This window comes from Nothobranchius furzeri, chromosome 11 (assembly GCF_043380555.1).
Source record: "Nothobranchius furzeri strain GRZ-AD chromosome 11, NfurGRZ-RIMD1, whole genome shotgun sequence".
Classification (NCBI taxonomy): domain Eukaryota; kingdom Metazoa; phylum Chordata; class Actinopteri; order Cyprinodontiformes; family Nothobranchiidae; genus Nothobranchius; species Nothobranchius furzeri.
The window spans coordinates 49706876-49729858 of record NC_091751.1 but is presented as its reverse complement, the minus strand read 5'-3'; the positions used below and the strand labels follow the sequence as shown (position 1 = coordinate 49729858).

At 44.4% G+C, this 22983-nt stretch overlaps 1 protein-coding gene across 2 annotated transcripts; it reads left to right on the top strand.

Annotated features, from left to right (window-relative positions):
* wnt9a (wingless-type MMTV integration site family, member 9A) lies at positions 1-21283 on the top strand. Of its 2 annotated transcripts, none has more exons than XM_070541649.1 (4): positions 1-171; positions 17168-17427; positions 18431-18693; positions 20645-21283. In XM_070541649.1, exons 1-4 carry the CDS (start codon positions 80-82, stop codon positions 21140-21142), a joined length of 1113 nt encoding a protein of 370 aa, XP_070397750.1. In that variant the 5' UTR covers positions 1-79; the 3' UTR covers positions 21143-21283. The 2 variants fall into 2 exon arrangements, with proteins under 2 accessions (XP_070397750.1, XP_070397751.1); XM_070541650.1 differs by having other exon boundaries at positions 156-245.
* The last annotated feature ends 1700 nt before the right edge of the window (positions 21284-22983 follow it).

Genomic DNA, 22983 nt, shown 5'->3' with positions numbered 1-22983 from the left:
GAAGTGTTGAACGTACAACAAGTGATTTTACACAGCTACTCAGGAGAAACGAAATGATCTGCCCTGGAGCCGCAGCAAAATGCTGGATGGACATCTACTTCTGGGATGGTTTTCGTTCACAGTTATAGTCTATCTTCTCAGCGCGCCTGGACCCACCACAGCTTACTTCGGGTAAGAGCGCACACGCGCACCATCTCCATCGCGCTGCTGTCCTTGATTTGATTGGTTCCTGAAGCAAACAGCAGGTAACGACAATTTCTCCACATTTTTAACTCTCAGAACATCCATCTGCACATAAAAAAACTGAGTGTTTGCGTGTCAGGTGTCAGATGGAGACTGAGCTGCTACAGCAGGTTGCAAAATTTCACCTGAAAGTTTATTTATTGTGGGGGGCATTAAATTGCAGAGTAATTCAACGTGTCCTCCATCAGCTTGCTGTAGAGTTTCAGTCTGACAGGCAGGTTAGCAGCAGAGTGATTATTTTGCCGAACCACTTGTAACATCATATCCTTATTCGACTCTGAGAGCAGCAGCCGCACGGAGCGTAAGGTGAGTGGACGCGCCTCAGACCCAACAGCTGGTAACAATAAAGCAATCTGACTGACTGAACTGGTGGCCGAAACGTCTGCTCAGCTTGCACAGAAAATTCCGCCTTCCAGCATAAACATTGCGCAGCTCCGGCAGGGGTTTTTCTTTTCTTTTTTTTCCACCTTTTTGCTGCCCCCATAAAAAAAGATCCTTGAAACACGTGTAAGGAAATTAAGCTGCAAATGTGGACTTTACTGTATTATGTCAGACCCAATGTAATGTTAAATTTGGAATGTTTGAAAGTGAGTTATTCCCTGGAAATTCCTTGGATTTTAGGTGTAGCCCTCATGACCTCCCCTTCAGGGTGACCACTAATGCTCCACTCTGCACATGTGAGCTGCACTTTCAGTTTCTGAACATTAACAGCCTCTGAAGGTCAGCAGCAGGAGGACGAGGGGAGGGGATATGTTGCACCTGTAGGTGAAGTACATGACAAACACAGATTTATCCAACAAGCAACGTTTGCTAATATCACAAACCTTACTTAAAATAAAACCCTGTTGACAGGTGTTGTTAATGCTCCCCATCAAACGTTGCAAAGCCAACTCAGACAAATGGTTGTCGGCTGCGGAGTGATGACACCTGAGGCTTCTCCAGCAGAGTCAGATTTATGGTAGGTATGGGTGTTGTGCAGGATCCAGGAGTGTTAGGTGATCTGGGAGCTGCTGTGAATCTGAGCAAGAGCACAAGAGATGTCCCAGGTCTGTTGGACCTTAATAGTTGAAGCAGGTTTTGCCTCCGGAAATGACTTTATGAACCACTAAAATGTTTACTGATCTTCCTCAAACCTCTGTTTAAAGAGACAATGTGTAGTTTTTTACCATTAATCTCTAGAAATCTCCATTAAAATTTTGTTGAAAATGAATTAAATGATGCCCAGTTGTGGAAAGCTTAGTAACATATAACCATAAAAATTGGGTCTAAAGTACAAGCAAGCAGGTCTACATCTATGGGCATATTAGAGACCATGTTTCTTTCTACGGTAGCCCATGAGGACAAAACGCATTTACTGATCTGTAACAAACGATTACCAAACTTTAACCATTCATAAACATTGTTTTACACACTTACCTCTTTGCTTGTTTCCAGTGATGAGCGGGACTCTGATGTGCTTCTCATTTTGCTGGAGGTTGTGCTCCCAAGGATTTTTGACCCTAATGACCATCCGTTGGCAAGGCATTACTCAAACACAAAAATACTGCTTGCTTGAAACGATTTAGGTATGCACTGCCCCCTATCGCCAAGGAAAACGCACACCATCACTTTAATGTTGTTCCTCGTGGGTGTTGGTACTCAACGTTCAGAAATGGGCACTGCAGAAACTTTTTTCCATCTGAAAAGTGTCTCACTTCTATAAAAGCATCTCTATAGTCATGTCTGCATTGCATTTTTTTTCTCTTGATCTTTAGCTTTGATCGGGTTTCACTTGATTTAGGACAAACATAAACCTTTCTGTTGCTTTGCCTGTCTTGGTATTTGTGGTGGAAGATGGCCCTCCATACCAGTTTAGTGGTCTTAATGCAGATCATGTTTTCACTTTCTTATTCTATGATGTGCAGAGGGACATCTGGTATTATTACAGTGCTGCAGATTTGTTATTGTGCAGCTCAACGAGAGGAGACATATGAATGCTAGTCAGTGAATGATTTTGTCTCTGTAGCTGACATACTCATGCTCCAAACGAGTCCGCACAGGTGAGGTAAGCACTAAACGTGACCGCCTTGTAGCCAGCTTCTAGGACTTCAACCTCAGTCGTGCTCCTCGGGTGGATGCGTCAACGCAATTCTGCTCAAATAAACATTATATGGGGCATCCTGGGTACTGATTTGCTGAAAATAGTAAATGTTGCATAGCCAATTTCCAGTGTGCGGTGGAACAGGAGCATAACATAAACACGATGTCTCCTGTCTATAGTCTGCTCACCCAAGGGTGGGGTGGGATTCCTGGCATAGTCCAGCAGCCACATAAATTGTCATCCTTTGCCACAAGAATGTGAGTGTGTATTTCTTCTCCCTCATTCTGCTGTGGCAGGTGTCTGTTCAGCTGCTTCGTTATCCCTGAATCCAACACAACTGCCACATGTTTTCCTCATTAAATGTCATCAAACCTCCATCAATGATTTAGTCAACTTTTTTGCGGATCAGACATTTATCTCTGTTGGTTTAAACTTGAGTGTTTGTGTAAGGCGTGTAATTCTGTGGTCTTGTAAACCCGGTGGAGTGCCGGGGCACAAACTAAGTCAAAGAGTTTGTTTTTTTATTTAGTTTGTGTGCGACACATACTGGAAAAGTTGCCCACAGTCATGCAACAGAGGGATTCAACAATTACAGAGGCACCCCGGCACCCGGAAGATTCAAATATGGTGGTTGCTGTTTAATTGCTACCATATCGTTGACCAGTTTTAGGTTGTTGCCCTTTAGGTGGGTATTACTGTTTTTATCAGCTGAGGCGAGATGCCAAAAACAACAGGATAGCAAATAGTGAGAGTTTATAGAGGGAGTATCTTTTATTTGTTGTTGAGATTTGGTTCCTGTGGCGTAGCCGCCTCACTTCTTCAGCACAGCACCAAAAAATGGTTACAACTGTTTTTTTAAGTGGCTCCATGTAACCATTTCCTTTGGTTCCTTTCTGTCTTCTGGCCTGCCTGCCTCATGTGCGTGCTGGCATCTCTGCAGTGGTTTGTGGGGAGCTTCTGGGTGATTATCTCTCATTAGAAAGAGCAGAGTAAGTGTGGGCTCAGGCTGGCGTTGGCTGGCAGACAGTGGAGGCAGGCGTCTTATTACCCAGCCTCAAGGGCTGATTAGCCCTGACATGCAGCAGGGTGGGGAGTGCCGTTGATAGAGGGATTTCCCAACTTCATAGGATATCCTGTGGCTACAGCCCCACCTCTAAAGGGTATCACTTTAGCCCAAGCCAAGAAGATAGGATTCTCTCAGCACTGGTGCTGTGACAGTGAAAGTGAGATCATGCATAGCTGGAGGATAACTGACCTCACGGCTTCTTAGAAAGAAAATAAAGTTCTCGCAATTTTTATGTTTAAATACAACCACATTTGATGATTATTCATTCTGGAGGATGGTGGTGAAGCATCTCATAGTGTATGTTGATGAAAAGTTGCAAAATTGGAGAATATGTAAGAACAAAGAATGCAAGGAGTGTTCAAAATATTCATTAATTTCATACTTTATTGCACAGATCGCCTCTCCGCCGATTGATACGACTCTGGATGCTGCTCATCTTTTATTTTGAAGGTTTTAGTGGTCTCTGTAGAGAGCTGTTACAGGGCTTACACTCTGTAATAACATGGTTGTACAGGATATTTTTGAAGATTACATGGTTTGGCAAAGGGTTTTAACTTGTGTTTGGCATGCTTGCATCCTACAGCTCTAGTGGCATCAGCGTGCACAGGGAGACCGCAGCTCAGAGACACGTTAGATAATGAAAAGGTGGCAGTTTCAAAAATCAGCTGTACACCATGTTGAGTAATGAGAAGGGAACTCCTTTGGTTTTGATATGACGAGCTTTGCAGATGGATTTGTGGGCAAACTGCAGTAAAATAAAACTAATACAAAGTCTATGTACTTTTAGTGCAGTTTGTGTGACCACTGTTTCCTGTCTTTTCTGTTGTTGACCACAAAAACTTTATTTAAAGGTCACTTAAAAAACATTTTTAAGTTTTTCATGCAGACTGATTGTGATAATCGTCTTCTACCCCTGTTCCCTGCATGGGCTTCTGATAGAAAATAAAAGGTGAAACTCTAGGGTTTGAAAAGCCTTACAGATCTATGTCACACTGTCACTTAACAGTCATGGACTCACCCATCTTGGCTCATGACGGGGAAGGCCGTTGTTGGTTTAGCGCCCAGGAAACAGCAGAGAACATTAGCAACTCCATAGCATGGCAGAACTCCTTCAGGCTTGTGTTATTTGTGGATATAAAACTGCAACGATGGAGTAGAGCTGTGTCGCTGTTAGCCAATCAGATTGGAGATGTCCAGATATAGCAGAAATAAGACTCCAAATCCTACCAAATTCAGCTCAGCTCTGATCTGGCTCACTTCTAGTTCCTGAAAAAGGCGCACTGGAGCTTTTTTTCCCCAGAGTACGATTTACAAGGCATTCATCCCTACACGAGACTACTATAAATGTATTAAAATACAAGTAAAATTGAATAAAATTTGTTTTATTTTCAATATCAACATGCCTTACTGAACCAGAGTACTTTAACTATAAAACTTTGCTGTTTAGATGCATCAAAATGGCACCATGACTTGAATTTGAGATATTGGCGAACAGTCAATCACAGTTCACTGCACTATAATGTCAAACTGCTTCACACATATATCTACACACACCTAAACTACAGAAAGAGAAATCAGTGGAAAGATACAATGGAAACCTAGCTGCCGCTATTCCATTAAGATTTTACAACGTCACAAATAATGAAATGTTTGGTCCTCACCAGGCCTTTAGGCCAGCAGTAGCAAAACTCAAAGTGATCTTGGATGTGACCTTGCAAATCTCTAAAGTCGTTGTAGTGGAATTGTGAGCCAAGTCCTAATTTAGCAAATCAATCAGGTTGAGTTTAAAATGCTAACAGGATGAGCCAGTGGGTCCTGTTCATCATTTCTGCTACGATCAGGATTGCTGTCCTATTGCAGCAAATAATTTCAGCAACACTTCAACTGTTGGACAAATCTCCTTACATCTGACTGTAAAAACATCAGTTTGATGGGTTTATGGTGACTAAAAGGTATCAAGGGTCCATGGCTGTAAAGCAAGCCCGGATCATCAACTCTCCACCACAGCTGCATTTGCCTTTTATAAAATGTGGTCCCAAACATCTTCATATTGGCCTCTCTAACATGTATTGGTGCAACAGTTTATCATTCAGTACAGGAAAAATTTTAAATCTAAGCATGTTGCTACAAATGATGAAAGAATAATGTTTTCTCTTTGCAAGCACGCCCCGTGATCAGTCTGTTAGGGTTAGGGTTTCATGGTCAAATATGAACATTTCACATAGCTGAGTTCATAACAGTCTGAGGCGTAAAATCTTATGGTTAAAGAGAGTGTACTTATTTATTTTATCTATCACATCTGCATAGTGTTTGTGCACATTCAAGATCTTGTATGAGTAACACTGTCATAAACATTGGGTTAGGAGATTTTATGTCATTGCTCTTCTGGTTTGGTCTGTGAATAAATAAGAAAAGGGCTAAAGTTAGGGTTAGACTTTGATCTTCAGAGAAAATCAACTATTTTACAAAGAGAATAAAAGGAAATATGTGGTCGTAATTGTTTTGTTTCTGGGTTATTTTAAGTTTTCTACTTAGCTACAATCTGTGTTCACATTAGAGCCTGAATGTGTTTGGTGTGGCGGTGTGCTGGTACTGGGCTGCGCTGTGCCACGGTGCGGGCGAGATCAGGGGAGTCATGCGGACACTAAACGCGCGCCCAATCTGTGCCAGTCACACAGTGACTATAACTGAGCTGCTGATCTTAGGAGCCTTGAGTTCTCACATAGCAGTTAAACCTCTTATCATGCCCTGCACTCCCACTCCCAAACCCCAGAGTCTTGTTGTCCAAGCTACCAGTGTTCACACAGATTATAAAGTTAGCCTGAGCAGTGAATTTTCTCCATAAAGTCTCCATTATTATGGTAGATCGCTACACAACAAAAAGGTTTTCATATGGGGAAAAACACTATTTATCATGAACTGTAATGCATCCAGTCATTCATTTAAAAGTGTCATGAGACAAGAGGCTTAGGAACTCCATCATTCAGTGAGTGGGAGTAGTCTGACTTACTTCTTGCTGGCTGGAAATGACCAGACAGGACGACAGATGACATAACTTTGGGTCATATCCTGTTAAGTCATAGAAGATAATGGACTTCCCCTTCTACTCCTGTTAATAACAGCTCTTCTGTTCGTTTCATGGCATTCCCACTGCACAAAAGAGCTCATTACTCCGTCATTAATGACTTACTAAATCCAAGAGCAGTGCCACTTGAGTCTTTTTGTCATGTTACTGTACAGTGTCAGCCCCTGCTTGTTAGGTCTAATCACACTAGCCAAGGCTTTCAACCTGGGACTAATCTACTCTGAGCTGCAAACATATGTTTTTTCTACATTTACATATATGAAGGATTCTTTTTTCTTACATGAACATCTCAGAGATGAACCGTTTGGAGATTCCTGAACCAAAGAGACATCTGAGACTGATTCATGCTTTCTTTAATTATTTAGGTCTGAGCTGCGGAGTGTATTGTCAGCCATAGTGAAGAGAGGAAAAACACCACACACTCTCATTCCTACCACCTCTGGCATGGCCCGAGCTGTGATATACCAGATGGGACATGGGCCGGGTGGTCTGAAAGTTCATCCAGCAGTTCTAAGAAAAGCAAGCACACCCCAACCCCCCCAAAAAAGGATCACTTTAAATGTTGTGAACCCGGGAAAGAAACATGAATGCAAAAACAGTACATCACGTTTAATTTACTACAGAAACTGTTTAATTTGGAGATTAATATTTGGTTTCATAGCACACAGATTAGTCTCAAGTGAGTCTAGCAGTTTGTCTTCATGACAGCCAGACAGTTCCAGGACACATGTCCACATCTGTCACTTCCTTGTGCCGTGGTTTTGTCTGGAGGAGGCTTCAGTTAAAGCAAACAGCTGGGCCACATGATTGACATCCGTTTAAAGATATCGGCCAGTGGGAATAGAGGAACTTTGGAAAGTAGAAAAATAGGTGGAGGAGGAGAGAGAGAGAGGGATGGTGGGTGGGTTGAGATCTTGGAGACACCAGACCACACAACCTGCAAGTTTAGGCCCATGGAGAAATTGTGGCTTGTGCTTTTTCTGCCTGGGCGCGTTTAGCCTCTACAGACCCTCATAGATGTTGACTTAAGTTTGTTGGAGCCCACATGCATGCGCACAAAGGTGCAAGCAGATTGCAATGTGCAGGGCATGGTGGTGAATTAGCAGTCAAAAAAGTCCCCAGGAAGATACGCAAGAGTGATCCGTATCACAAGCAAAACTTACATTCTTATTAACCAAAGAATTGGCAGATTTTGGGGGTAATTTATGAATCGTCTGAATTCAAGTTTCGGCTTGCATTGCTTTAACCTCTGGAAATTAATGTACACACAGACTGAGTTGCCTTTGTTTACACATGAGTGCGAGTGTGAGTATATGAATAACAACCAGCAGTTACAAATCTACTTGTTTGTAATTTATACTCAGATTGGTGTTTTTTTGCCCATTCTGTACGATTTTACTTCCCTTTTGAACTTTTTACAGACCCAACAAAGGAAGAATGGGCAGAAGTGTCTGCTGAGGGTCAATTATAGGACTGAAGCCAGGGATGATGGTGAAGTTTAGTCAATAATTTCCACCCGGCACTGACCGTGAACCATTTTCACCGAAGCTGCCACTTTGGAAAATGCATATAACGTAAATGTCACGGTCAATGGGAGGTGCTGACAGGTTGAGAGAAGGGACTAAACAAACTTCAGTGTTACTAAGTGAAAGACAGTGGAGGAGGTGCAGCATGAGAGTATGTCAGCAATGTCTGCGAGGGGTGTATGGAGGCAAGCAAGTGCGTGGAAAAACAGCAAAGCTGAGCAAACATCAGTAGGAACTTTGCATTGGATAATAGTGAGTTTTATACGTTGGTGTTATATTCCATGTGTAACTGGTGTTGCTGGGCCAACACCTCAAACAAAAACATCTGCAGAAAACTTTGGAGGATGTAGAAATACCTGAAGTAAGCGAAGGTGCTTGAACTCTACTTTTGATGCAGCCTTTATGTTATTCAGTTAGTTTTTATGTTTTCTAGCTCTTCCATTTCACAGAATAAGAGAATTAGTCCTGTAACTTGTTGACGTGCAGGAGTGATGAGTAGTTTAATGTTTTCTACATGTAATTTAAACAACTACAGCTACAATACATGCAGCTGTAGTTGTTTAAATGAATTTTCTTAGTCTTTTATGATTTTCTTTGGTATAAATTGGTTAAAAAAGACTTTTGTCTTAGTTATTTTTCTCAAAGGCAGTTTAAAATACATGGGCAGCCTTTATGACAAATTATATTTGCAGTAAGAATTAGTTCATGGTGGTCATTTCAAATGAGCTAAAATGGGTTTATAGCTAATTATTGATTCAATAAAATTTTGTTTATTTAAATGGCACCGATTCACAACGAGATAAACTTTTAGGTAGCCTGGCAAGCCATCCTATATGTGAGAATTTATAGTCTGGCCACGGTCCATTGACGGCTCTGAGTCGTGAGGCAGGATCTATGGTTGTCTTTCGATCTGTCTCCACATGCTAGTGGATAACAAACAATGTGACGTACTCACCGCTATGGATGTCAGTCAACAAGGTCGTCAGCTATACTCCGTCACAGAAGAAGCTGTTTTTTTTCTTCTAAATAAAGTTAAGCACCTCTATCTGCCTACCATACCATACCAACTTTTTTTCTATAGCGTGATTTAAAACACAGCATGAGAGCTGACCAAAGTGCTGAACAGGCAGGGCCATTTAAAACAGAAAAGGACAAACGCAATAAGGATCTAATTATCAATGTAAAGCATCACTAGCAGGTATAAACAATTAGAACAGTAAATAAAACACAACAGTAAAAACAACAAAACGATAAAATGAGACACTGTCTGAAAGCCAAGTCATAAAAGTGGGTCTTTAAACGAGACTTAAAACGGGCAAAGAGGATGGCTGCCTATCTGTAACAGACAATGAGTTCCAGAGCATGGGGGCAGCATGGGCTTACCCATGTTCACCCCGAGATTTGTAGCACATCCGGGGAGTGCAGAGAAACAGGAGATCAGTTGACCTCACCATGCACAGGTACATGGGGGTGTGCAGGTTGGACAGGTGTGCTAGGTCAAGTAAAGCTTAAAAAAATACACAAACATCCCAGGAGCCAGTGGAGACGTACCAAGACTGGGGTGATATGTATCAAAGCACAAAGAGGACTCAAATGCAGAGCTCACACAGTTTTAATAAGCAGAAGGGATTCCTGGAGTACAACACAACTGAAAAGTCCAAATCTAACTGAATACACTTTTACCAAGTGTTTCTGAGAGCAGGGTTCACATCACACAACAGGAGAAGACAAACTGGCAAAGGAAACTGTTGCAAAGACGCTTAAATGGAGAAGCCAGGACCCAGGTGCAAGACATGAGGCAGATTAGTGAGGAGCCTCATGTCGTGAAGCTGCCTGTAATGAGACAGGAAGTGAATGCACAAAATAAAACAGGAAGTACCAGAAATACAATAAAACCAGAAACAAGACTGCAAAGCACTCAACCTACAGAATCACCCATGACAATATGGCTGTATCGGCTTGTGTTCATTAAAAACTGATTCCAAGTGCCTCCGCTTCAGGATCGGTCTTAGACTTAGACGGTCTTGAGTCAAGCAAGTCATCGCCATCTTTGTATCATTAACATCCCCTCTACTGACAGAGTGCTGTGATTGGCCCACCAAACCAGCTCAACCAGCACCGTGATTAGACAGCTATGGAGCCATGACCATCTTGGTCGCATTAACATCACGCCCGTCAGTATGAGCAGCCATCCGCCACGACTGACTGTGGGTTTGAGAACACAGAAGACGTCATCAGCTTCTCTTATTTGTTTCATACATTTTGTATTTCATCTGTGTCCTTATAGCTGTTAAAATGACACGAGGCCTACCAGGAATGCTGCAAAATCGTTGAATTTGGAAGCAAATATTGAAATGCTGCAGCAGAATGAAATTTTTATAAGGGTTGTGCAGTTTTTAATGCAAATTCATTTAGTGTGGATTAATTTGTTTATAGCAACAGTTCAATTTGTTGCTGCATGTCAAATGTTAATGTAGCCAAAAGATGCAAGTCATGAAACCTCAGGAGAAGTAGGGTTTCTGATAATTCAGGTGATAAAGAGGACACATTATGCTAAACTCACTTTTTGCACCCTTTAATGTTGCCATGTGGGCATCTACTGTTTCTGTAAACACTCCATCCATTTTCTGTCAGTGTTCATCTTCAAGGAATTATATTCTGAACCATCTCTCACATGCAAACGAGAGCTGCTGCTGCTGCAGCAGCTGGAGGAGCAGTGGCTCTACTCTAAGCCCCTCCCAGATATCACAGCTTCTCAGCTTATAGCGGCCTGAGCGGGGGATGGGTGGGCGTGGTCAGCTTCACCTTGTTTTCCCAAAGTGACAGAGCCCTGAAACGACTCATTCTGGACGGTACTGAAACTGTCAAGAATAAAACAGTTGAAATCACTTCATGTAATAGGGACTTTAAGACTCTCTGAATCAATACGAAGTGGTTACATAATCCCTGCAATAAAAAGTTCCAATCTTCTGGTTAAACAGTACCCACAGATCCATAAGGTTGATTTCATATTTACTATGGAATGGCTCCTCCTTGAACCGTCACCTTATCGTGGTGGAGGAGTTTGAGTGCCCTAATGATCCTAGGAGCTATGTTGTCTGGGGCACTTAGTGCCCCTGGTAGGGTCTCCCATGACAAATTGGTCTTAGGTGAAGGGTGAGACAAAGAACGGTTCGAAGGATCTTTCATGGCGGTGAAAACGAAGAGTCGGAGTACCCGGCCCGGAGGGTTACCGGGGTCCCACCCTGGAGCCAGGCCTGGGGTTGGGGCCCGTGAGCGAGCGCCTGGTGGCCGGGCTTTCGCCCATGGGGCCCGGCCGGGCCCAGCCCGAACCGGATACATGGGCTCGTCCAACTGTGGACCCACCACCCGCAGGAGGAACATGAAGGGTCCGGTGCAATGTGAATCGGGTGGCAGACCAAGGCGGGAGCCTTGGCGGTCCAATCCCCGGACAAGAAAACTAGTTTTTGGGACATGGAACGTCACCTCGCTGGCGGGGAAGGAGCCGGAGCTTGTGGCAGAGGTTGAGCGGTACCGGCTAGATATAGTCGGACTCACCTCGACACATTGCATTGGCTCTGGAACCCGAGACCTGGAGAGGGGTTGGACACTCTACTTTGCTGGAGTTGCTCCGGGTGAGAGGCGGAGGGCTGGGGTTGGCTTTTTGTTAGCCCCGAGACTCTCTGCCTGTGTGTTGGGGTTTACCCCGGGGGACAAGAGGGTAGCTTCCTTGCGCCTTCGGGTCGGGGAACGGGTCCTGACTGTTGTTTGTGCTTATGGGCCAAATATCAGTTCAGAGTACCCACCCTTTTTGGAGTCCCTGGGACGAGTGCTAGATAGTGCTCCATCAGGGGACTCCATTGTCCTGCTGGGGGACTTCAATGCTCACGTGGGCAATGACAGCTTGACCTGGAGGGGTGTGATTGGGAGGAACGGCCCACCTGATCAGAACTCGAGCGGTGTTTTGTTATTGGACTTCTGTGCAAGCCGCAGTTTGGCCATAACGAACACCATGTTCGAACATAAGGATGCCCACCGGTACACTTGGTACCAGGGCAGCCTAGGTCACAGGTCGATGATAGATTTTGTAGTCGTATCATCTGACCTGCGGCCGTATGTTTTGGACACCCGAGTGAAGAGAGGGGCGGAGCTGTCAACTGATCACCACCTGGTGGTGAGTTGGATCAGATGGCAAGGGAACATGCCGCGTAGACCTGGCAGACCCAAACGCATAGTGAGGGTCTGCTGGGAACGCCTGGCAGAAGAACCTGTCAAGACGGTCTTCAACTCCCACCTCCGGCAGAGCTTTGACCACGTCCCGAGAGCAGTGGGGGACATTGAGTCCGAGTGGGCCTTGTTCCACTCTGCGATTGTCGAGGCGGCTGTTGCTAGCTGTGGTCGTAAGGTGGCCGGTGCCAGTCGTGGTGGCAACCCCCGTACCCGCTGGTGGACACCAGAGGTTCGGGGAGCCGTCAGGCTGAAGAAGGAGGCCTACAGGGCGTGGCTGGTCTGTGGGTCTCCGGAGGCAGCAGACAGGTACCGGATAGCCAAGCGGGGTGCAGCAGTGGCAGTTGCCGAGGCAAAATCTCGGGCGTGGGAGGAGTTTGGTGAGGCCATGGAGAAAGACTATCGATCGGCTCCAAAGAGGTTCTGGCAAACTGTCCGGCGCCTCAGGAGAGGAAGGCAGCAACTCGCTCACACTGTTTACAGTGGGGATGGGGAGCTGCTGACGTCAACTGAGGCTATAGTCGGACGGTGGAAGGAATACTTTGAGGAGCTCCTCAATCCCACCAATGCGCATTCCGAGGAGGAACCAGAGCTGGGAGGCCTGGGGATGGACTGTCCGATCTCGGGGGCAGAAGTTGCTGAGGTAGTCAAACAACTACACAGCGGCGGAGCCCCGGGGGCGGATGAGGTTCGTCCTGGGTATCTCAAGGCTATGGATGTTGTAGGGCTGTCATGGTTGACACGTCTCTACAACATTGCGTGGTCATCGGGGGCAGTTCCTAGGGAGTGGCAGACCGGGGTGGTGGTCCCCATCTTTAAGAAGGGTGACCTGAGGGTGTGTTCCAACTATAGGGGGATCACACTCCTCAGCCTCCCTGGAAAGGTCTACGCCAAGGTACTGGAGAGGAGGGTCCGATCGATAGTTGAATCTCAGATAGAGGAGGAGCAATGTGGTTTTCGTCCTGGCCGTGGAACTGTGGACCAGCTCTATACCCTTGCAAGGGTGATGGAGGGGGCATGGGAGTTTGCCCAACCAATCCACATGTGCTTTGTGGATTTGGAGAAGGCTTATGACCGTGTCCCCAGGGGCACCCTGTGGGGGACGCTCCAGGAGTATGGGGTGGGTGGCTTTCTGTTAAGGGCCATTCAGTCCCTTTACCAGAGGAGCGTGAGTTTGGTCCGCATAGCCGGTAGTAAGTCGGACCTGTTCCCAGTGAGGGTTGGACTCCGCCAGGGCTGCCCTTTGTCACCGGTTCTGTTCATCACTTTTATGGACAGAATTTCTAGACGCAGCCGTGGTGTGGAGTGTGTCGAGTTTGGTGGCAGGAGAATCTCGTCTCTGCTTTTTGCGGATGATGTGGTCCTCCTAGCTTCATCCAGCTCTGACCTTCAGCTCTTGCTGGGTAGGTTCGCGGCCGAATGTGAAGCGGCTGGGATGAGGATCAGCACCTCCAAATCTGAGACCATGGTTCTCGACCGGAAAAGGGTGGCTTGCCACCTCCGGGTCGGGGGAGAGGTCCTACCTCAAGTGGAGGAGTTTAAGTATCTCGGGGTCTTGTTCACGAGTGAGGGTAGGAGGGATCGGGAGATCGACAGGCGGATTGGTTCGGCGTCTGCAGTGATGCGGACGCTGAGCCGATCTGTCGTGGGGAAGAGGGAGCTGAGCAAGAAAGCCAGGCTCTCGATTTACCGGTCGATCTACGTCCCAATCCTCACCTATGGTCATGAGCTTTGGGTAATGACCGAAAGAACGAGATCGCGGATACAAGCGGCCGAAATGAGTTTCCTCCGTAGGGTGGCCGGGCTCAGCCTTAGAGATAGGGTGAGGAGCTCGGACATTCGGGAGGGACTCGGAGTAGAACCGCTGCTCCTCCGGATCGAAAGGAGCCAGTTGAGGTGGTTTGGGCATCTGGTCAGGATGCCTCCTGGACGCCTCCCCGGGGAGGTGTTTCGGGCATGTCCTGCCGGCAGAAGGCCCCCGGGTCGACCCAGGACACGTTGGAGAAGTTACATCTCCAATCTGGTCCGGGAACGCCTTGGGGTCCTGCCGGAGGAGCTGGTGGACAAGGCCGGGGAGAGGACGGCCTGGAGCTCCCTAGTTGGGATGCTGCCCCCGCGACCCGGACCCGGATAAGCGGAGGAAGACGACGACGACGACGACTATGGAATCATATGTCTTATGGCTCATTAACATGTAAATTAACTCATTACACAAAGAACTTCATAAAATTGATTTGAATGGATCGTCAAACTAAAATAAGTTAAAAAAATTCATAATATACTTTAAGCTTCTTTGTTGTTATGTTACGTCAAGTCATTAAGATTCTCAGAACTGATGAACTACCATGGATCCTTTACTATAAAAAATTGATGATGCAGCAAAAGTAATATTTGAGTCTTAAACTTTTATTCAGTTAAAAAAGATTCCAAACTCTTTCCTCAAAAATCTTAATTAGTGAATCGATTTTCACAATTCAGCTCCTGAACAGTTTGCCAGTTCTTTCTCTCTCTGTGAGTTGAACTAGTCCAGTCCTCAGCAAAGCAGCAGATTTGATATTTTTTGCACATCATCATACAGGAATGTGTGACCCTTGTGTGCAACAGCGTGCAGGAGTCACACACAGCCCTGCACCCTGTGAAAAATATTATCTTTAATTTCCAGCAAGTTTCAATCAGATTACAGATTCAGCCTTAAGCTCGATTAAACATTTAGAGGTAATCTGCTTACAAGTTTAGCATTTAGCATCGACTCAAAGAAGAGCAAGCTGAATAATCCGTGATACCGTTTGCACCGCGGTCCATCACAGAGCAAAAACATTGCACAAGAGCAGAATCTGGCCAGTTGCTTCTTCTCTGCAGATGTGAAGAAGTACGTGTTCCTTCTTCACACTTTGCCCTCGGGCCTTCCCAGTTAGAAATATGCCTCTGTGTACCAAAGGGAGGAGGGTGGCGGGGGTAAGCCTGAGTGTATCATTCTTGCCTCCCTTCCTCACACCGTTTTCTTTCTCCAGACACGCAGACTTCACGCAGACAGTTGAGGCCTGTCACTCTGAGGGTCTTTGTTTTGACACGCTTTTAGGCCTTTCGAAGATTGAATGCAGATATGTGTTGCTATGCATGCTTTCCCAGGGAATGTGCACGTCATTTAGGAGGTATTAGTAAATTAAAGACCACCTTCACTCAGTTGGAAATACGCTCAAAGCTTTTCACGGCACACATTTAATTATAGTGCTTATTGATGCAATTGTCCCCTGATATATGAATCTAAAAACTACAGTGATTATCTTAAATATTTAACCAGCATTTCAAATGATCCTGTCCTCCGTTCAGTCGCTGGCTGCTTGTTCTAGAACGGTTGTGGAAAGGTTGCAACTCACTGTAACGTCGTGGGTCTCCTCAATGTTTGTTATAGATTTTTCAGCAGTTTCATGTCATTTAACAAAGCATGGATGGACTTTGGTGGAAAATGTTCTTTGTTTAGAGGCGCAGTTCTTGCCTCGCCTTGTTTTGCGTATGCAACTCCACTAGACAACAAGAGAACACGTTTGTTTGCCAGGTTTCTATTTGAAATTCACCACTTTCAGGTTAATTACGAAAACAGGCTCAATATTCACGCAAACCGCGAGGACTCCTGTTTGATTTGTCTGCTCTGACTCATCCACTTCATGCACCATAAAGCAAAAGCACCGTGTACTCAAGCATCTGTTAACTATTAGTTCCACTGATATGACACAGAGGACACGAGGGGAAATGTTTCAGTCTGTTCAGTCAGCTTTTGGACATAATAAAACAAATCTCTTGCTGAAGAACTCCCGTGACCTTTATGTGGAGACTGTGGTGGATATAAGTGCTGATGGACTCTTCTCTGCAAAGCAGCGTGGAGGTTAAAGTGCAAGCAATGTGCATCACCAATCAACAGCTCTGGGACTGGAATGTTAACCAACCTGACGTTTGTGTTCAGCAGCTGCTCTGCACCTTGACAGCATTTTGCAGAAGTGTTTTCCACAGCGTCTTCTCGCTCTTTTAGTATTGAGTTTCTTCATTCTCGATTGGCAGCTCCAGAACTTTTTAAAAATGTATTATGAAAGATGCAATTACCATCTAATCTTACAGTAAAAATAAGAAAAATTATTCCTGCAATTTCATCCATGTCATCAGGGAATGATGTGTTCTTACACAAGTGATCTTTAAAACTGCAGCTGCAGAAGCACACAGGCGAGAAACACTTGTGCTTTTGTGACATCTTTAAATCCGTTTATTCGTCAATTTCACTTTAGGGTGTAAAGGGGGCCAGAAATTACACATAATGAACAACTACGGTGCCAACAGAGCCGGTCGATGTGACCAAAACGGTCACAAGCCTGCGTCCCCTGTGTGTGTTTATGAAAGCAGTGCTCTGCTTTCACCATCACAACCCCAGATTGGACCGTTGGTTTTGCCAGCGATGTGGCAGTTCTCGCCTTGAGTGTTTTATATACAACTCCCTTAAATAAACTGATGGATGAAGTGCAAGTTTACCACATGTTCTCCATGTGAGCTGGAGCTTCAGTGTCGAAGTGCAGCTTTAGGATTCAGAATGTTTCTTTTCGTTACGGAGAGTGTAAATTCTCTCATTATTGTATGCATTCACACATCTGCCAGCTACTGCCTTACATGTTTTACATGCATGTGAGACGTGTCATGTTCGTATTTCTTAAAAAAAAAGTATGTTTTCGAGTGGCTGTCATATGTTTAAAAATGGGTCAAAAGTGTCAGGACGTTGAGGTCGATCCTAATCTCCAGCAAATGTTGAATTCCCCTGAACATTAACCACCGACCAGGCAAATTCATCTGATCATTAACCAACTTTTGAGCATCATCTATTTCATATTTTCCATGTTTGACACTATGTTTGCTTTGTGCACGTCACTTTACCTGTGTTGCGTTTTCTCTCTCTCTAGGTTGACTGGTAATGAACCGTTGTCTGTGCTGCCACTGAATTCCCTACCAGAAGAGTCTATGGGCAGGGCCCACTTCAAGCTTTGTGACCGTCTCAAATTGGAAAAGAAACAGCGCAGGATGTGCAGACGAGACCCGGGCGTGGCCGACACCTTGAGGGAGGCCATAATCATGAGCGCCCTAGAGTGCCAGCATCAATTCCGCTTTGAGAGGTGGAACTGCACCTTGGAGGGGCGCCACCGAGCCAACATACTGAAAAGAGGTAAGAGTGATGGTGCATTAAAGCTACAAAATTCAGATTATAGAGTTTACAATGTAATCACCAGAGGTGTGGACTCGAGCCACATGAATTGGACTCGAGTCAGACTTGAGCCATTATTTTAATGACTTTTGACTTGACTTGATAAAATCTATAAAGACTTACGACTTGACTTGGACTTGAACGCCAATGACTTGCGACTTGAATCAACTTGCAGCTGTTGACTTGATGATGACTTGAGCATATTTGATATTTTAGCTCAAAAGTGGCTCGACATGGACAAAAATCATGAATCATTCTTTGTTCTGGGTTAGATTTACTGCTGAATGCAGCAGCACTTTGTTTATAATAAGTTTCAGTTGCATTTTCTGCTGTTTGAGCAAATAAATGAAGCTTTAAGAAGCTTTATTTCTGGACTTTATTTATTATCATTGTCATTAAATTTAAGTTGGACAGATGACTTGATATGACTTGAAAATTCAAAGTTAAGAACTCGGACTTGACTTGGACTTTCACATTATTGACATTGCACTCTACTTGGACTTGGTTGTCTTTGACTTTGACATGACTGGAAAGACTTGTGACTTGTGACTTGCAAAGCAGTGACTTGGTCACACCTCTGGTAATCACACAGACACACATCCCCCTTGGATGGCCTTTCTGAATCTATGTGACTGAGGCTTTGCTTCAGATCCTTTACCACATTGCATTAGAAGATAGTTTAGTATTAAGGGACAAACATCTGTAGAAAAGATTTTTTGCAAATCAATTTAGAAATTATAGCTTGAAGAAATGCAAATATACCCTTTTGGGGATGCAGCATTAATAGAGTTGCACCTCCTTCCATCAAATCAAATGAAATCATTGGATTTACAAATGGCTGACATCAAAATCACATCCAAAATATTATAATTAGTTTTATAAGAAAGACAGATGCATCTCCATAAACAAAAAAATAAACCTGCATTTCACCACCTTTAATTTAAACCTACCATGCCTTTTGCAGGATTTAAAGAAACAGCCTTCTTGTACGCCATCTCCTCAGCGGGGCTGACACACGCCTTGGCCAAAGCGTGCAGCGCTGGACGGATGGAGCGCTGCACGTGTGACGAGGCCCCACACCTGGAGAATCGCAAGGCCTGGCAGTGGGGAGGCTGTGGAGACAACCTCAAATATGCCAACAAATTTGTCAAGGAATTTCTGGGCAAACGCTCCAACAAGGACCTGCGTGCACGCGTGGACATGCACAACACAAATGTGGGCATGAAAGTAAGCGTGCAAAACAGACTTCTTTATTATTATTTTTGCAAATAAAGCATGATAAAAGAAACAGATGAACTGAGCAACATGTGAGGTCTATCTGGAGCTTTTAGGGGGAAAGGACAAAGAGTCACAACGTCTTGGCCTCGGCACCATTAATTTGAAAAGTTCTTGCTTTAATCTTTGGCAGACAGTTATTCACGAACGTTTTAGGGAGTTGCATTTAAAACAAGACATGTTAATCATGTAACAGCTTCAGGGTAGTAAATGTGCCACAAATGTCATTATTAATCATCCAAACATTGAAGCAATAATTTCCACCAGATAATAAAAAAGGTTCAGTTACAAAGCAGGAGTCGCTCATTAGGAAACTAGTTAAAACAGGGTCAGGGTTTATTTGGAGTTGCAGACGATACTCCACCAGGAACATTAGCCGCATTAACCGTAAACTCTGTTACGTATCTGTGCTTTTATTTTGTAATAAAGGAACAAAATATTGCTGCTCTGGTGGAAAAAGGTCGTCCAAGACAAAGCGTTCTGTCCAAATATACGGTTAAAATGAGCAAAAGGAGACTTACGTCCACAGCAGTGATATTGATTAGAGTTGATGAGGGATCCTTGGGAGAATGAAGTTACTGACAAAGCTGAGCTCACTTTGAAACTGAATCAACAGGAGAAATCTAAACTGGCGGGAGTAATGGCTACCGTAAATTTGGTGATAGTGAAAGTGTTCGTTATTCAGCGTTTGGTTTTCTCTTTCTGATTAAACGAGCAGCGACTTTCATTTGTGCTCTTTGTTCAGCGATTGTTTATGTGCTTTTTATCTTGGAAGTGGTTTTAATAGCGACATAAAAAGAAGGAATGGTCATAATCGCTCAAGCCAAAGCAAACTAGGGCCTGGAATGTTTTCTTTCTTCTCTCTGCCTCTCGCCCCTGATTCTTCCCATTTTTGTGTTGGTTTTTAGGATGAGTTATGATAGAACACTTACCATATGCCGGCAGACACACACGCGTGCACACACACTCACAGCACTCTAAAACACAATCGTTCTGGAGAATTTGATTTAGCGATTGGGATTTACAACGTTGTTTTTGCACTTTTTATGTGTATGATTTGCACATGCAAAGAGGTGCAAAGCCTGCAACATTTACTTTGAATCCATTCCCACACTGAATAAATTCCCACAAAACTGGAATGTGCTAACCTCTGCATCCCACCTCCTCTCTGTTAAAAGCTGACTGATCAAATGTTCTTGACCTGGGGCTGTGATGAATATGCACTTCCTGTTCTCCGATCTCTTTCGATGTCTGAGAACAGAAATGCAGATTCTCCCAAAGCTCCGACTTGCTCACTTATTGCCTTTGCTGCAGCGGTGAACTCTGGCTGACTGCTGACAGGGTAGCAGGTGGCAAAACAAAATGTTATGGTCTTTGTAGCTGAGAAGTGGCATTTTAATTTTATCTGTGATTTTTATTTTTTGTAAAAGGCTAAGGTTTAAAGTATATAATGGTGTTTTTGTAGCCACCACAGCAGAAGATCGGGTTGGTGAAGTATTAAGTTCAGAAATAAAAGAGAAACTCAAAGGAAACTGTGTTTCACCTTCTAATATTAAAATGTCTTCATGAGTAGATGATTGGTTGGACTTTGTGCTCATAACAAAGTCAGGCCTCACACAGTCTGCTGCTCTTTTACTAAAGGAACCTCATTGTTTGGTTTAAAGTCAGAACTCATAAGCAAAGCCTCTAATTTGCTTTTTAATCAAAACAAAATGACTTTTAATAATTCTCCACTGTCCACATCTAACCCCTGCGCCACACTGCTCCACCTTTTTAAAATAACTCCGAGCATACATTGACTCTTTCATGTGCTGCTTATTAAACAAAGGCTTGTTAACCTGCATAGCTTTCATGTTTTTAATGTCTTGGAGTGCCCAACAATATTCCTTTGTCTCTGCTTCAGGTAATCAAGGCTGGAGTAGAGACCACTTGCAAATGTCATGGCGTCTCTGGCTCCTGCACCGTCCAGACCTGCTGGAGACAGCTCCTGCCCTTCCACGAGATTGGCAAGCAGCTGAAAATGCGCTACGAAACCTCCGTCAAGGTCGGCAGTTCCACCAATGAGGCCACCGGGGAGGGGGAGATCTCCACCGGCCGCGGCCAACAGCAGCCGCCGCCGCCGCAGTCCCTGCCTGGTTTGAGTGATCCAATCCCACGCACTATGGATCTGCTGCACATCGAGGACTCACCCAGCTTCTGTAAAGCCAGCAAATACTCATCGGGGACAGCAGCCCGCAAGTGCTACAAGGACAAAAACTGTGACGCTATCTGTTGCGGGCGAGGCCACAACACGCAAAGCCGGGAGGTGACTGGGCCCTGCCAGTGCCAGGTGCGCTGGTGCTGCTACGTTGAATGCAAGCAGTGCACACAGAGAGAGGAAGTCTACACCTGCAAGGGGTGAAGCTGCAGCAAGCAAAGTCACAAATGGTTAAAGACGACTGTTCTCACGCGACGTTCTGCTTCCAGTGTTGGAACGTTACGCAGAAAAAAAATTGACAAGCAAGCCTAAAAGCAATAAGCACTTTGAGGGATGTTTGTGGGTTGGGGGGGGGGGGGGGGAAGCTTAGGGGTCCTGCAACATGAAAACTTTCTCAGACAACTGGGTCACCTTCTCAAGCTTTTTATCGCAGCAATGCTTTGAGGGGAACCACATGTAGAAAAACAACCATGATGCAACAGGACAGTCACATTAACAGACTGATTTATTTGGCCTTGCCCAGAGAGGTGCGTGTGTGTGTGTGTGTGTGTGTGTGTGTGTGTGTGTGTGTGTGTGTGTGTGTGTGTGTGTGTGTGCATTTGTAAGAGTGTAACCCCGGTTTTCCACTGGCCGTGAAAGCGGTCGTGTAACGTAATAGCGGCGTTCCACCCGCGAGCTCAATCCCAACCGGGAGCAATTCTGACACGAAACGGGAGTGAAAGCATCCCACACAGCTGATCCCGTGATGTCACAAAATCACGGGAGAATTGCAACACCACACGTGATTTCAGACGTTCACACACAATAATAAACAAGAAAGAAGACAGCTGCATCCATGAAAAAATGTCTGTGGGTTATTTTCTGTTTTGTTTAACACATTCACAGGAAATGACATACTGCACATTACCTTTATTTTGAAAGTTTCCGGATGTTCTACGCTGCTTGTGTGTTTGACTTCCTGTCTGGCTCGTGTTAAACTGTGGAGTTTGACGTGGTTTGGAAGCGTAGCACGTCCATAAAATAGACTCGAAATGTAACGATAGCATGCCCTCGCTTTTGGGGCGCGTCCTAAACTTCCCTCGTCGCTGCCGGTGGAAAGGAACACGTCCACTATAATGGCAGCTAATTGCCGCGTTGTGTGTTTCACGGCCGTTTTGCGGCGAATTGACGTGCAGTGGAAAGAAGGGGTAAGAATGAGGGCAATCATGAAGAGGAATCAAAAGTTTGAGTGACAATTTTCATGATGATAAAAAAACAAAACTGCTTCATAGAGAAAAGAAATAAAAGACAGAGTGTAAAATTTCATTTACACGCGCATATTTACACTGCCACACATGGTGTGTTGCATATTATATATAGATAAAAACAGTTATATTATTAAACATGCCACTTATCTAAGTATGTAAAAAACAAACCACTAAAACACACAAATGTTTTATTATTTGTGTGTTGTTGCTCGTTTTTCTTTCCTGATTTGTTTTGACAAGCCCCGTTGGAGAGCAGCACACTTGTGTGGATAATTTATAGATCCTTTGGGACTACTTTACTCGGAGAAAAACTTTTTAGTATTTTTTTTCAATATTATAATGAATATGAAGCTGTTAGTTTATGTGGTTACAAAAAGAAAACAACTAAACCGTCGTTTAGGCTATTCTTGGCCTTGAGCAAATCAGTGTTCAGGGAAAATAAACTTCAACCACTATCTTTTTGGATACATATGAAAGAAATAGTTTAAAAAGCTGGAGATGACAGTGGTCTTTTGATTTAAGCCAACGGTATTGCAGCAGCTGATCTGCAGACACTCTTCATGCTGCTTCGATAAGAATTTATGGAGCTCTTTGCAGCTTTTTATGAGTTTTTCTGCTATGAATTTATATAGAAAACTGTGGAGAACTGTAGGAATGTAACTCCCTATTATTTCAGACCAGTCTTTGCTCTTCAGCTGCCAGCGCTTAATTGAGCCATTTCGTGCAGGAGAAATTCAAACGGCACGAGGACAGCTGAGACTGAAATCTAACTTGTGTTCAGGTGTGTGCAAGTGAAGA

Excerpts from the sequence above, each read along its gene's own strand:
- wnt9a (XM_070541649.1), top strand. The coding sequence starts at position 80 with ATGCTGGATGGACATCTACTTCTGGGATGGTTTTCGTTCACAGTTATA. Across the intron at positions 172-17,167 it reads CCCACCACAGCTTACTTCGG|GTTGACTGGTAATGAACCGT; the intron begins GTAAGAGCGCAC and ends CTCTCTCTCTAG. Across the intron at positions 17,428-18,430 it reads AGCCAACATACTGAAAAGAG|GATTTAAAGAAACAGCCTTC; the intron begins GTAAGAGTGATG and ends TGCCTTTTGCAG.